Genomic DNA, 14,552 nt, shown 5'->3' on the forward strand with positions numbered 1-14,552 from the left:
GGAACTGGAGGAATTAGGCTCCCTGACTTCAGACTATACTACAAAGCTACAGTAATCAAGACAGCATGGTACTGTCACAAAAACAGAGATATAGATCAACGGAACAAGATAGAAAGCCCAGAGATAAACCCACGCACATATGGTCACCTTATCTTTGATAAAGGAGGCAAGAATATACAGTGGAGAAAAGACAGTCTGTTCAATAAGTGGTGCTGGGGAAACTGGACAGCTACATGTAAAAGAATGAAATTAGAACACGTCCTAACACCATACACAAAAATAAACTCAGAATGGATTAATGACCTAAATGTAAGGCTAGACACTGTAAAACTCTTAGAGGAAAAAAGAGGTAGAACACTCTATGACATAAATCACAGCAAGATCCTTTTTGACCCACCTCCTAGAGAAATGGAAATAAAAACAAAAATAAAGAAACGGGACCTAATGAAACTTAAAAGCTTTTGCACAGCAAAGAAAACCATAAACAAGACGAAAAGAAAATCCTCAGAATGAGAGAAAATATTTGCAAAATATTTGACTACCAGCCCACCAATGTATCAGAACAGGTAAATTCTTCCCAGGAAGCAGCCTCTGTCCATAGAGAGATCATCACAGAATCTCAGGAGACCTTACAAGGGGGATGACAGCAGAGAAAGTACAAGAGTCAACGTCTTCATAGAAAAGAGACAGAGAAAGGAGGAGGGAGAGGAGGAAGAAGTCACTTTCCTGTTTCATCATTCAAACCAGGAGCTTAGCCTATGGATAAAGAAATGGGTTGACTTTTTTCTCTTGTTTTACTTGCTGAATATTGTGGCATAGAACGAATTATTTGAGAAGCTCATTCGCTATTTCAGTTTATATTTATTTCCTACAAGAGCCTGTTTTGAGTCTAAGAAACCAGAGATGAGTACAGAATAGACCAGATTGAGAGCAAAATGCCTGGTTATGAGTAAGACAAATGCGAGTTCTCATCTGGTGGAGAGAGCACTGGTCTTGGAGTCAGAAGAAGCCTCTTCCTCTTGCTACATGACTGTCTCTTTCTTCATCTTTAGTACAACTGGGCAAACACTCCCAGTTGAGAGGGCCAAAGGACATAATGGAGGTGACAGTGTTTGGTTAATTGTACAAATATAACTTCTTATTGTCTCAGTCTGAATGAGGAAAGTTAGAAAGAAAGGAAAGTCTTAAAGGGAAACCAACAGGCTTAGGGTGGAATAATGGCAGAGTTAGTTAAGGCTAGATTCATTGTAGATTGAAATATAGACTCAAATCTGAGAGGTAGGTTTATTCATGCTCCATCACCCCACCCCAATCCTGCTCCCATAAACCTGCAGAGATGTGGGCTGCTTGAGTTGGGTCTGTCCCTTAATTTATTCATTATCAATTTAAAATTTTGTCTTACATCTCTTCCATAAGGCTTAATTCTTTCTGGCCCAAACATGAGGAAGAAACTTCTATTCTGTTCAAGGTTCTCCCTTTTGCTTCTGGGAGACTCATGATACAATTCTGGGAGGAAGAGTCGAATGTCTCGAAAAGGCACTTACCTAAATGTGATTGTGATGGGCCCCTCTCCCATCAGCACCAACATTCCTTCCAGACAAAACACAGGAAAGAGTAAAAGATGGAGATTGAAGACAAGTTTTTAGGTTGAATAGTTTTAAAACTTATGAGTGACACTGCTATATAAAGAAGGAAATGAAGAAAACAGGAAAAAGCTGTGTTCTTACTCTTTAAAATCTAAAGGTTTCTTTTGCAATTGCTTCCAGACACAAAAAATTCATTTCTGGGAAATAGAAGGGCACCAATAAAACTATAACAAATTACTACGAGGCTAAAGGAAGTGGGTGTTTAAGCTGAATGGACAGATCCAAGCATCTTCGGAGGCCACAAGGAAAGAAGCAAGAAAACTAAGGCTGTGGCATATGTGATTGACCCAACCCCAAGAGAAATTAAAAAATAAAGACACGGATTTTTAGTTTCATGAATTCTAAAAACAAAACAAGGCATCCAGTTGTGATGCCCTCAACTTCCATTCCATCCATAATGCAAGGCAAAGGATTCCGTTTACTTAATTATTTCATTAATCTGCAAACTGTTTTAGATTTTGCATTTTCAAGGTGCAAGGTACAAGGCCATGTCTACAGAATGACAAACATATAGGGCACATCTAAAATACTGTCAAACAGCAGGCTGTTTTGCCTACATAATTCCAAGGATTCAGACACAGATGCTTTCTCTTTGATATTTCTCTTTACTACATAAAGATAAATTTTAAATTATGTATTTCTTGCAGGCCAAAGATTGAGGCTTTCCCACCCCCCCCAAAAATTTCTTTAAGTAGGATTTACCAAAGGGAAAAAAAAACCTGGGAAAATTCAGCAATTTCCAGGGATTTGACCTGACTCAGAATATCCAAGTTTTCATAGCACAGTGGAGGAATCTTCAGTGAACGTGGGCATTTTCGCTGAGCTGGGTACAGAATGGTCAGGTGGTCTGAGCTCACACTTGAGTTGGTAAAGAGATACTTGTATAGTTTTTCTTTTTTGTTGAGGTAGTGGTGGTAAATATAGATAAGTTACCATTTTAATCATTTTTCAGTATACAGTTCAGTAGCATTAAGTGCATTCACGTTATTGTGTAGCTCTCACCACTGTCCGTCTCTGGACCTTTTTCATGTTCCCAGGCTGAAGCTCTGTACCCATTAAACAATAGCCACATTCCGTCCTGTTCACCAGCTCCCAGTAACTACTGATCTACTTTCTGTCTATATGGATTTAACCACTCTAGGTACCCCGTGTAAGTGAAATCAGATAATATTTGTCCTTTGATCCCTATGGTATTTTGACATGACAGAGCATCAAAAAAATTAAAAATAGTAAACCCTAGATGTAAGAAATAAAAAGAAAATGACAGATATACTAATACCGACCATGTTCCAGGTTCTGAGTTAGATGCCTCTTCTTTCTCGTTATTTCTCATTCCCACATAAAGATAAGTTTTAAATCGGGTATTTGTTGCAGACCAAAGATTTCGCCCCTCCCACTCCACCCCCAAAATTTCTCTCAGTAGGATTTTTACTGTAGGAGGAACACCTGGGAAATTCTTGCCCGCCCCCCAAGACTTTGGGAAATGAGGAGTTACAAGATGATCAGAATGCTTTACTGATCAAAAATCTTCAGAAACAAGAAAATAACAGAAAAGACTGATGAGTTACTATCATTATCTTCTAAGCCCTTTCACAGAGACTTTGTTCTGTTAGGGGCAACAATTGGGGGAAAAAAAGAGACACGCAGGCTTTGTCTTCTCAGCAGGAACTGCTGTACATTTGGTACAATGGATACGGGTTGTTGTTTTTTTTTCCTTTTTAAAAAATTAAGATATCCATTATCTACAGAGCAACCTTAGAGGGACAGATTGAGGATTTTAGAATTTCATGTCTCTCATAGCCAGATGGTCTTTACACAATTGAAGTTCCCTCCCATCATTCATAATTGCTTCTTATCACTGCTATCATTAATGTTATTATTAAGAATAATGTTGAAATCATTTAAACCCCCATGTTGAATAGTCCTGTGGCTTTGCTCCCCACCTCCCGGTGCCCACTTTAATGGATCAGGCTTATGTTCAGTAGGACTCTAGAAACTGCTTTCTCTTTTGATAACTTTAAAGAAAGTACACAAATTCTTGCTTCCCGCAGCAATTTATTTATAGTGGCTCTTACCACATCTTGAAGAGTCATGTTTGCTTCTTGTTTAATTATTATCTTTTGACCAGATACTTTTTGATACTATTTTTTGACCAGATACTTTTTGTTGTTGTTCTTGGGTTTGCTTGTGTTCAACTAAAGCATATTCACGATTCTTTTTCTTTTAAATAAATGTTGTTTTTAATCATAGGATGATTCCACTGGATAAGTTTTATAGGGTCATTTTTCAGGGGCGGAGCAGGGAAAGGTTTCTTAAAAATTGAAATACGACATCCATATCATTAGAGTTTTAAAGTTAGTAATGTGCTTAAGGCAGAATTTTTATGGTTAGCAAAGTTGAGATGTTCTGACACCCAGAGGATGCACAAAAAGATAACTTTACATAAATGTATACGGTGCCCCCGAGGGGCCTCAGTTGTATTACGGGGTTTCTCATGAACAGTCTTGGTTCAGACAGAAGAACAGTGAAGCAAAGCTAAGTGGTTCTGTATGGGATGGGCTGTGCATGAGATGTACCACACTGCAAATAGAGGAAAATTTCAATTCCAGCTAGTTTACTATGAGGCGCAGAAATATGACATGGAACAAAATATCTAATGAAATGTTTACCTTCTTAAAAATGTTTCCTTAAAAGAACCATTGCATAGCTTTAAAATGGATGGACTATGGAACAGTCTGAAAATGATATGGTCTACAGCTTGAGAAAGAAGAATATACATAAACTGGAGAATGTAGAAAATTGGGTAATACGATGAGATTGACTGATTGGACCATTTCTTAAAGATGTGAATCAGCCCTGAAGTTCACCTCTTCTGATTTTCCAAACTGTACTTTTTTTTTAAATTTTGTTTATAAAGCACTTGCTTGTACTGATTCTGTAATTCCTGAAAGGCAAGAAGCAAATAATTATGAAGAAAGAGCTTCATGGCAGAATTCTAGCTGAGTCCCTTTTCCTATACAAGCAATTATACAAAATGCTTAATTAACTGTTGTCTATGCATGAGACAGTCTTGTCAAAATCAAGGATCCTCAAAGGAACGAAAAGAGTCTTCCCTCGTGAGCAGCACCATTGACATAGGATGTTTCCTAGCTAATTTCCCTTGGAGAAAATCTCATTTCCCCCATTATTTTACACGAAAAAGTGACGTGCCTGTGTGGGTTCTAGATGAAATAATAAAATGAAATTTATTAATCTTTAGGAAAGATCAGCCACAACAATTTCAATAAATTAGGTGTTTCCCATTGTGAAAATATCCTTCTGTGCTACTAACTTAAACAGTAATACTTTGCTATGGAGTATGTTATTTATTCAACAACTTCTATAAATCACAAGGGTCATAATTGCTATCATTTACTGAGAACTCACGCTAGGCACAATTCTAAATACTTTCCACTATCCCATTTAACCTCAAAATAAGGCTTCAAGTGGGGCACGTTCTTTCCTATTTTATGCCTACAGAAACAAAGGATCAGGTCACACTGAAAGTTGCAGAGCTACGACTGTAACTCTGAATCATAGCACCTACTTGCAATTATTTATTTGAAATATACAATGTGACTATCCAGCAAAGAATTTTGAAGGTCAGTGATGAATACAGGTGCTTCCCAACTCTCTTCTTTACACATCGGCTTCCTTGCCAACGAATGTATTTTTCTATCAAATAAGACGAAGTGGCGGTCAGGGTATTCCATGACGCTTAAGTTTTATTTTTGCATTCACCTCTGCGTTGCTTCAGAATGTGAGATTCTAACCAGTGAATTTTGGTAAAAGACCAAACTGATTTAAGGGCCTCAGTATGACGATTTGTTATCTGTTTCTATTCGGAATGATGGGTGAGATGAAATTGATACCCGTCAGCAGATCCGCCATTGTGAGAAGATCTATCTTTTCGGAAACTGAGATATACAGACTCTTAATGTGGACAGTGATACAGAAAGCTAATCTGTTTCCAGAGGCTAATTATAAACAGGTGGTGGTTGGAGCCAAACCTCCAGGAATCACAAACCCATTCTGTTTGAGCTTGTTAATGCTTCTATTCAACTCCAGGAAAATGTGTGCATTCCACAGTGTTATGGGGAGTTTCAGGTTGGCTGATAAAAAACAGGTGATTTCCTCCAAAAAACTGACTCAAAGATAAAATAAAAGAACATAATTTGCTTCCTGTGTTAAAGGGCCTGTCGTTGTAGTTATAGGTGGATCCCTCTGGAGCAATGATGGAAATATCATCGTTCAGTGACATAAAGGGAGAAAAGTGCGGTGATATCCATGCCTGTCCAGGCTGAACCCAAGCGCTGAGGCTCCTTTCTTCTTCCTAATGGAAAGTGCAATGGAATTTTTAACTTTGATCTGGGTGTTCGGCTGCTTCAGTGGAGGGCTCTTCAATTTCACATTTCATCTCAGCAACTAATGTCCACATCTTGCCAAACGGCCACCAAGACTGTCCCGCAGGGTTACCCCTGGACAAAGCCATGATTTCTGTGCAAACTTGCGATATGAGGGTTTGGTGAACACGAGGCGACCAAACGAGCTGTCCCCACGTTAATACTAGAAGAGGCCGTCGCTCCCCTTACAGAACATCTCGTTTTCTCTTCCCCAGAGGTCCTAGTGCTAAACTTTTTTCTACCAAGCTCCTGGTTCCAATTCAAACTATCCTATCGTTGTTTTATGCCTTTAAAAACTGGTGGAACTCATTCTGAGAGTGAGACCCCGGAAGACGGAAACAGAGGCCTGTGTTTTCTTTTTGATTGTTTCCTTGCTGACAATTTCATTGCCACTGTCTTTCATATGGCTGATGGTTTTTAGGCTGCTGGTCTGGCTTCAACTATTTATTGAAAAAGAAGGTTGGAAGGATTTTTAATATACTCTTTTTCCCAGTTTCTTAATGACTGGCAAAAAAACCCAAAACAAACAAACAAAAACAACCACACTGTAGAAATCACAGAATGCAGAAGTTCACTTGCACATGTTTTATTAATTAGATAAGTAGTATTTTGGGTAATGTTATGATTGCAGGATTGATTGAGATAAAATCAGTAAGTTCAGATCCTATACTTGGCAAGACATGGACCCTGCTGTTCACGTGCCATTTCATTAAAAATCTATTTTAAAATTTAAAATAAATTCTCATCATCTTTGATTTCAAGGTTGTGACATTCGTTCATCTGTTTATATTGCACAGGACAAAATAACTTTTCACTCTGAATCCGTATAGTCTCAACTTCGAGTCTCCCTCAAAATACAAGAACATGAAGGCCCTCACCACAATAAAATAAGACCTTCCTCTGCAGGCTATCTGCCACTGGATTACCACAAATTCAGGGATCAACTGAATAGGTTGGATCACTTTAAAATGTCACTGACCTGATGCCCAAAAAGTGCATCTTTTGGTGAGTGATGTCATTCTGAAGTAAGAAAACATCTTAAAAATGAACACTTCAGACCTCAATTTGCTCAAATAAATATTATTCCTTTCCAAGTAGCTATCCTGGAAAACAAAGCCCCAGGAATTCTACTGCTTAAAACATTTTGAGAATTGTCTTTAATCCATTCAAGTGCTAATAAAAAAAACTGGCATCATTGTTTTTAGTCATATTTTCTTTTTTGACTCTAAAGAGCATAAACTGTCTTCATCATTCACTTATTATTCCCCAGACCTGGTACTAATTTTTTTTTTTTTTTTGGTTGGGCAGGGGTGGGGGGAGAGGCATTGTTTCCCAAAGTTAAACATCAAAGGGCAAAGATTTGTTGACATCAGAGATATTAAAAAGAACAAGCTAATAGGCTTTTAGGACAATTCCAGGAAGGGAATTCCGAAAATATGGCTTAAGCCAAGTCAGCAGCATTTGGAATGCTGTAAGTTTTCTCAAGGTGAGTGTGGTCGGGGGAGGGGGATAACCATTCACCTTTCTTTTGTCCTGCCTCTTGTGGCCTAGTCTTGGCCCTGTCAGTGGCTGGCTTATGACCTTGGGCAAGCTGCTTTCCTCTCCTCATCTGTAAAATGATGCAAAGGACCACATGCCCTCCCACAAAGGGTCTTCCCAGCTCTCACATTCCAGGATAATGACACACAGTTCTCCAGACTTGGGTTAAAAGTCACTCTAGGCTACACCTTTAATGCATTAAGTCATATCAGTGAATTGAGAATGTTTCTTCCATGGTGTCTTTTCTTCTCATGTTCTCCTATATTAACATTTAGAGACATCTGGGGGCAAGAACAAAGTTTTTACTCACTTGAATTTGGGGTTTTGTAGACATTAAAAAATTTTTATTGCAGATCAGAGACTTTATCTAACTTTGTGTGTGTGTGTGTGTGTGTGTGTGTGTGTGTGTGTGTTAGGGGGAGATGGGGAGATTGAAAGAGAATGTGCAAAGAACAGCATAATTTTGTTTTGGGGTGTTTTGTAAGCCACCCTGTTTTTCTTTTTATAGGGTATTGATATTCTCAAACCAGATTCCTATGTCGTGGGAACTTGTTATGTTTTTTCTTTTTTCAGTCTACCAATACCCCTGATTCTCCTGATGACATTAATCTCATGTCATGATAGAACTGATCTCATCAACTATATTTTTTAAAAGCTTGGCCCTTCCCTTTCCTGATGGTATCTCAGGAGTTACTACCTTCAAGGTAAAATGATGGCTAAAAAATACTTCCTGTGAAATCCTGCCAATTGCAGGTATGTGCAGAACATGTCTAGTTCTATTTAGGGTCCCCCCTCCATTTCTTTCTTTTTTTAGTATCCTTGGCCTTGCAGCCTGGTCTTTTTCATAAGAAATGTCAGCAAAGTCTTTGAATTAATGAACTGTGAAGTGCTCAAAAAAAAAAAATACCATTTCAAAAAGTATCCTGCGTGGATATAACACTAATGGGAGGTGATCCTTGAGTTAAAACCAAATATCCCACTCTAACTAAAAAGAATTAAGATAACGACTGGCTCGGGCACAATCTCTTTGAACAAAGAGCCAGAGAGGAAGGAGAAGTGACGGGGAGTGGGGGAGGTCAGAACCAGGGTAGCAACTGGGGAAATGTGTTTATGTTAGAGTCTCTTTAGCTCTGTTGAACAAATAATGGAATTATACACCCCCCCCCCATAAAAGATACCAGGTGGAAGGAAGCAAAGACAAGGGAGCAGGGGAGGTATGTTTACAAGGTTGATCAAATAAACCTAAATGTAAGGTCCTTGGCTACACCTAATGTAGGTTTTGTTTTCTTTTAATTTTGCTATTTAAAAAAATGCAGTGTAACTCCTTCAATCTTTTTGCAATTCTGCATGGTTGAACATTTGAAATGAGTTTGTGTATCACCCCCAGGCGCTGATTCAGACTTGATTGGGGCAAAGCAGACTGCATGTGCTTATTTTTATCCACGTCATTTGGGACGTTATGTCGCCAAAGGAACCAAAAATGTGCTGCTCTATTGCCAAATTATCACCTATCCTTTGATCAGAAAGGGCGGTGTTCCTCATCAACAAGTTGCGCGACCTTAGTGTAACAGCAATGTCAGGTCAACTTGAGAAAGTGAAGAGAGAGCCCTAAACACAAACAAAAAGAAACAACCAACAATCCTTATAATTATCATCATCTGCTGCTTTTCCCTCTTTTGGCAAAGAAACACTCCATCCATTTGCAGAAATCGCCTGCGGAAACGTTACATCAAAACTAATCACAACGATTAAAATCAGCTTTTCTGTGCAAGAGGAGGGTAAAAAGGAAGTTGGAGGCTGGAATAAGACTGTTTTTCCACCAAAAAAAAAAAATCTGGAAAAAAATTTCCTATATGTATATTTATCTATACGTCTATGTAGAGCTTTATTTTTGAAGGAGATCAATTGTCTGCCCTGTGATCAGTTAATTTGATTTAAGTTTTATTTTGGAGATTGATTTAGACTGGAGGTAGAGGCATGAGCTAATTGTATCCTGATCCTTGCCTTGAGGGGTTTCAAAGCCCTGGAGCAACTCTTCTCTGTATTTTGTTCTGTCTACCTTAGCCAAGCTATTGCATTTCTCTCTGGTGTGGCGAGCCGAGCAGATCGCTGGGAGAGAAATCGGAAAAGGGGGGAGAGGAAAAGGAAAAGGGGACTTGGAGAGAGACTTTGTGCTTCAATGTTTCAGGTAAGATCTGACGGTTTGGGTTTGTTATTATTTGCTAAGGAGGGTATGGCTGGGACTTTGGGCGCAACTCGCTTTTACGCATGTGCCAGGCATGGGGCGAGAGCGCGGCACACTCGCACACACACAGCCCGCCGCGGCGGCTCGGGAGCCGCTCGGACCGGCGGCGGGGCAGCGGCAGCCGCCTCCTCCGGGGCTGCTCCCGCTGCTCCTCGGCGTTCCTCCCCGAGAGGGAGCGGGCGCGAGCGGGGCGGAGCAGGCGGCAGGAGCGGCGCGGCCACCGGGGCCGCGGCGGCCCGCGCGCCAGGGCCGGGCTTCCGGATTTGGGGGCCCGGTTCCGGCTCTTGGAGCGGAGTGGTCGCGGCTCTCGGAGCCTGTGCCAGTGCCGCCCGCCCGCCCGCCGCTCGCGCGCCTGCCTCCCCGGCGGCTGCCTTGCAGCCGCGCTCCCCCCCCGCGCTCCCTCCCCCGCCCTCCTCGCCCGAACCGCGCGCGTCCCTTTCTTCCCCTGCGCCGAGCTCCGCTCCCGCAAACCGGCCCCGCCGAGAGCCTCCAAGCGCCGCGGGCCCCCACCCGCCGCCGCCGCTGGCCGGAGCGCCCCCAGCCGAGCGCTGGGCCCTTCGGGGTACGCGGGGGCGGCGGCGCCCGCGGCTCCGCTCCTGCCAGGGGGCACCGCCGGCGCCTCCCCGCATCAGCCTCGGCGGCGCCCCCGGACACCCCGTGAAAGACGCCATTGTGGCTGCCGAGTGGATTGGGTCCCGGGGCGGTTTTTTCTTCCCCCGGTACCCGGGCGGGACCGCGCCGCTCCCCTTTGTGAGCCGCGCCGGGTGCCCAGCGCTGTCCGCCGTCCGTCTCCGGCCGGGCTGATCCGGATTCGCCGCCTCCGCCCACCCGGGTGCCTTTAAAGCCCCCTCCCACCACTCCCTCCCTTTTCCAGCCCCCCCCCCGCTTTGGGTTCAAACGTTTCATTTATTTTTTAAAAAGCTCTCATTCCTCTTCCTCCCCACCTCCTCCCCTGATAAAGGGCATGGCACGTGCTCCGGATTAGAACTCTCCTTGGGAGGCGGGGACCGGGGAGGGGGCGCCGGGGTGGAGGAAGAATGTGAGCGCTGCAGGTAATGGCTGTGGCTTTGCAGCGCTCGCCTCTGCTCCGCGGTGCCTGCAGCACAGAGTCCGGAGCCCGCATCCTTCCCTCCCCTTCTGGCGGCCGAGGTTCCTTTAAAGGGACAGAGTTTCCTGGCCGCCTCCCTTCTCCGCCGTCTGAACCGGCGCTTGGGGCACGGAGGTGGGCGGGAGGGATGCAGTTTGGCTCCTTTCTGACCTCTTCCCCACCCACCCCCCGCCAGCCCACCCGCCCCGCCGCCCTTCTTTACTGAAATTGTGAAGTGTGCTTCCTCGCCCGCCCCCCAGAGGGACTTAACTGGAAAATAGAGTCCGCGCCTCCTGGAAAGTGAACCGGGTGGGGGGCGCGTTCTGGTGAATTTGCGTGAAAAGTGAGGTCGAGCCCCCAAAACATCCAGGAAGAGGAGACGGGAGCCGTGGTGCAGGAATCCCTTACCTGGACGCGTGCTCCGCGCCGCCGCCCCGAGTACCGCAACTTGCTAGCTAGCGCGGGTCGATGGTATCTGCCTTTGTGCTTTCGAACACTTGCACTTCCGTGGAAATGATTTTTTGGTATCAAAATGTTTTCACCGTGACTGTGCTTCGGGGGCCGGCTGGGCGGGAGCCAACTAAGTGAGCAAAGTTGGATGTCGGCTTTGTGCGTGGAGAAAGGCACGCAGGAACTGTCCAGTATCCCTATGCCATTGGCTTCCTCGCTCAGAGGGGCATCGCAGTGGGCAGAAGTAATTTGGTACAAACGCTGCATTACCTCTAAGATCATAGAATGCACTGCTTTCAAGCATATCCTTGACGTGTGTGTGTGTGTGTGTGTGTGTGTGTGTGTGTGTGTCCGTGGTGGAACTGGGAGAGACGTAACAGTTTAACATACTCATTCTTTAAGAAACGTTTGCCTTCTGTTTTCAATCAACTAAGCTGGCAGCTAGAGATACAAGTTTATTTGAGAATACCCTCTGGGTCCAAGCATGCTTGGATTGTTTAGCAAATTAAAAATGAGCAAAATGCTTTTACCTTCTCAGCAGTAGACTCCTTAAGAGACCTCCTGTTTTGTGTGTATGTGTGTGTTTTTTAGAGAAACATTTTCTATGTGTATCTCAAATGCGTTTTTGATGGGGAAAAGGAGAAAATAAGAGTTTTAAAGGCTGAGGCTGATGCCATCGAATAATTCATTAAATCTGATTTTACATCAAGGCATTTACCTGCATATATGGGAATCTGGAAACTAATCCCTAATCTACTTGGTGAATTTGAAATAGGGGTGGATCCATTTGTCTCCCGGATAATGGGCAATGTGCCGATCTATTCCTTGTGTTTATGTTTGTGTGGCAGTTGGAGTACCATGAGGGGCTGGTGTTCAGAAGACTGCACACTGACTACAACAGTTAGGCTCAGGAGTCCTGCTGCTGCTTGAATGGAAAGAATTGTTAGCAATTGTTCTGATGACAGTAGGTTTCGTGTTTAGTAATTAGGTTGCAAAGGTGATCGTTGAATTTTAAAACTTTGCATCCCAGAGAAAACTTCATTGGTTTATGTTTATAAAAAGAAAATCACTCATTAGGCAAAAATATCATACATTTGCTGGGAAGGAAGTTTGAAATGAATCGAGCGTGAATGATAGTTGGCAAAAAATCTCCCACCACAGTATTCAAAATGACTGCAGTGATTTTACTGTGTTAATTTTGCCTGAAGCCCAATATAAAGTTCTCTGACACACACTAGAGGTCTCTCTTCTAGCTGTAAGATATTCATGCTTGTAATTCTTTGCCAGGGCATGCATCGTAGGGTGGGAAATGATAGCTTGGTTCAGACTTACTTAAGTAATAGTGATTTACTGGCCATTTACATTACTCTGATGTGAGGTATTTATTTGGGAGAATATTCAGTAATTATTGTACAGATTATACCACCTAAGTACTAGGAAAGTTACTGTAATGAGACGTCTACTACATGATGATGAAAACAGATTATTCAATTTGTTGAATAGCATTATGGACCTTTTGGCATACAATTATTTATCCAGAGCAATTTGGTTTTAAATGTAAAAGTAATTAGCAAAAGATGTATTATATTGGAGAACTTTCTGAGAATTAAACTTTCATTTACCTCTAGGTTTAGGAGTAAGTTGCTTGCACAAATGCTTTTTTGTCTTGACATTTCTAAAATCAGAATGATTGTTTTCTAATCCTGAAATGTGTTGTTTTCTGCTAAGATATTTTCATTTACATTGCTTTGAGTCATTCAAAGGATGTTTGTTTGTGAACCATCAGTTCACCAAGGCTTTTATTGTTTTGTTTGTTGGGGGGTTTTTTTGCGTTTTTTTTTTTTTTTTTTTTTTTGGCCACACCATGTGACTTGTGGGATCTTAGTTCCCCAACCAGGGATAGAACCCTGGCCCTCGGCAATGAAAGCACAGAGCCCTAACCACTGGACCGCCAGGGAATTACCCTCACCAAGGCTTTTATTTAGTTGGATCTTAAACCGCATTTCTGAACCTTCTTTGGGACTGCAATTTATAATCTCCCAAGCAAGTGAAGCTTTTATTTTCTTTATCTTTAGGATGAACCGTCTTGGGGGAAAAAATGAAATGTTTGGATGCAAGCATGTACGCTTATTTTAATAACTCATGCAGAAGTGAGGAAACGTTTTTAAATAATGCAGAAGTGTGAAACAATTCAGTTTTCTTTGGCACTGTAATAGTGTTCTGGTTTGTCATTCATAAAAACGTACTAGATGTAAATCACAGTTATGCTTGTTGATGACTTTGGTTTGAGATAATCGTGCAGAGAATGAAACAGAGAGATTATCCTTTAAGAATAACAAGCCAGTATTCATCAAGTTCGTTCATTCAACGAATATTTATTTGTGCCTTCTGTATGCAAGGCACTGTGCTAGATGCCAGAGAGACACGATGGTGAGGAAAAGTATGCAGAGTCCCCAGTCTCCTGGAATTGGTGATTCAGCTAGAGAGACAGACGTTAATCAAACAGTTGAACAACAGACAGAGAATAGTGCTTCGAAGGAAAAGAAACTAACCAAAGGGGGCAAAATTGCCAAGACTGGGGTCAGGGTTCTGAAGGAAGTGTTACAGACTGAGATCTAAGTAAGTGATGAAGAAGCAGGGCAGGAGAAGCAGAGAGAGAACAGGAAGTAAGTTCCAGGCAGAGGGAAGAGGGAATGGCATTTGCCAAGCAGGGAGAGGCATGACAAAGGGAGAGGAACTCAAGGATTAACTAGCTTGAGCTGAGAGAGGGAAGAGGAAGTGATGAGAGAGCAGGTTGCAGGGAGAGACCTCTAGTCTTAACTCTAAGAGCAGAGTGAAGGGGCTTGGCCAGTATTGGCAGGAGGGCAACAGTAACATAATCAGACTTGTGTTTTGCAAGGATAATTCTAATGTCATCGTGGGCAGTGAATAGAGGAGCCCAGGGTGGATGAAGTATAGCCCTTGGAACGCTATTACAGGTGTCCAGGCAAGAGAACTGTACAGCTGGGGTTAGGGCAGTGGCAGGGGCAACAGAGGGATGGGAGATCTAGTTACAAAGTGAAATTGACAGAATGTAGTAAAGGATTGGTGATGCCTAAACAAGGAGAGAGAGAGAGAGAGAGATGTCAAGTGGACACCTAGGT

At 42.6% G+C, this 14,552-nt stretch overlaps 1 protein-coding gene and 1 long non-coding RNA gene across 5 annotated transcripts in view; one reads left to right on the plus strand and one right to left on the minus strand.

The window, feature by feature from the left end:
- Positions 1–11,703, minus strand: part of LOC137203387 (uncharacterized) — a 40,570-nt gene extending 28,867 nt beyond the window's left edge. For all 4 annotated transcript variants that reach the window (XR_010933076.1, XR_010933075.1, XR_010933074.1 and 1 more), the window contains exon 1: positions 11,368–11,703. This is a non-coding gene — a long non-coding RNA (uncharacterized lncRNA). The remainder of the gene's footprint in view (positions 1–11,367) is intronic.
- KCTD1 (potassium channel tetramerization domain containing 1) overlaps positions 9,716–14,552 on the plus strand; it is a 182,076-nt gene continuing 177,239 nt past the window's right edge. The window contains exon 1 of the mRNA XM_067699427.1: positions 9,716–9,815. Within this exon, the coding sequence (XP_067555528.1) occupies positions 9,807–9,815 (9 nt within the window). The 5' untranslated portion in view covers positions 9,716–9,806. The remainder of the gene's footprint in view (positions 9,816–14,552) is intronic.

The sequence above is a fragment of the Pseudorca crassidens genome, chromosome 12 (genome assembly GCF_039906515.1).
Source record: "Pseudorca crassidens isolate mPseCra1 chromosome 12, mPseCra1.hap1, whole genome shotgun sequence".
Lineage (NCBI taxonomy): Eukaryota > Metazoa > Chordata > Mammalia > Artiodactyla > Delphinidae > Pseudorca > Pseudorca crassidens.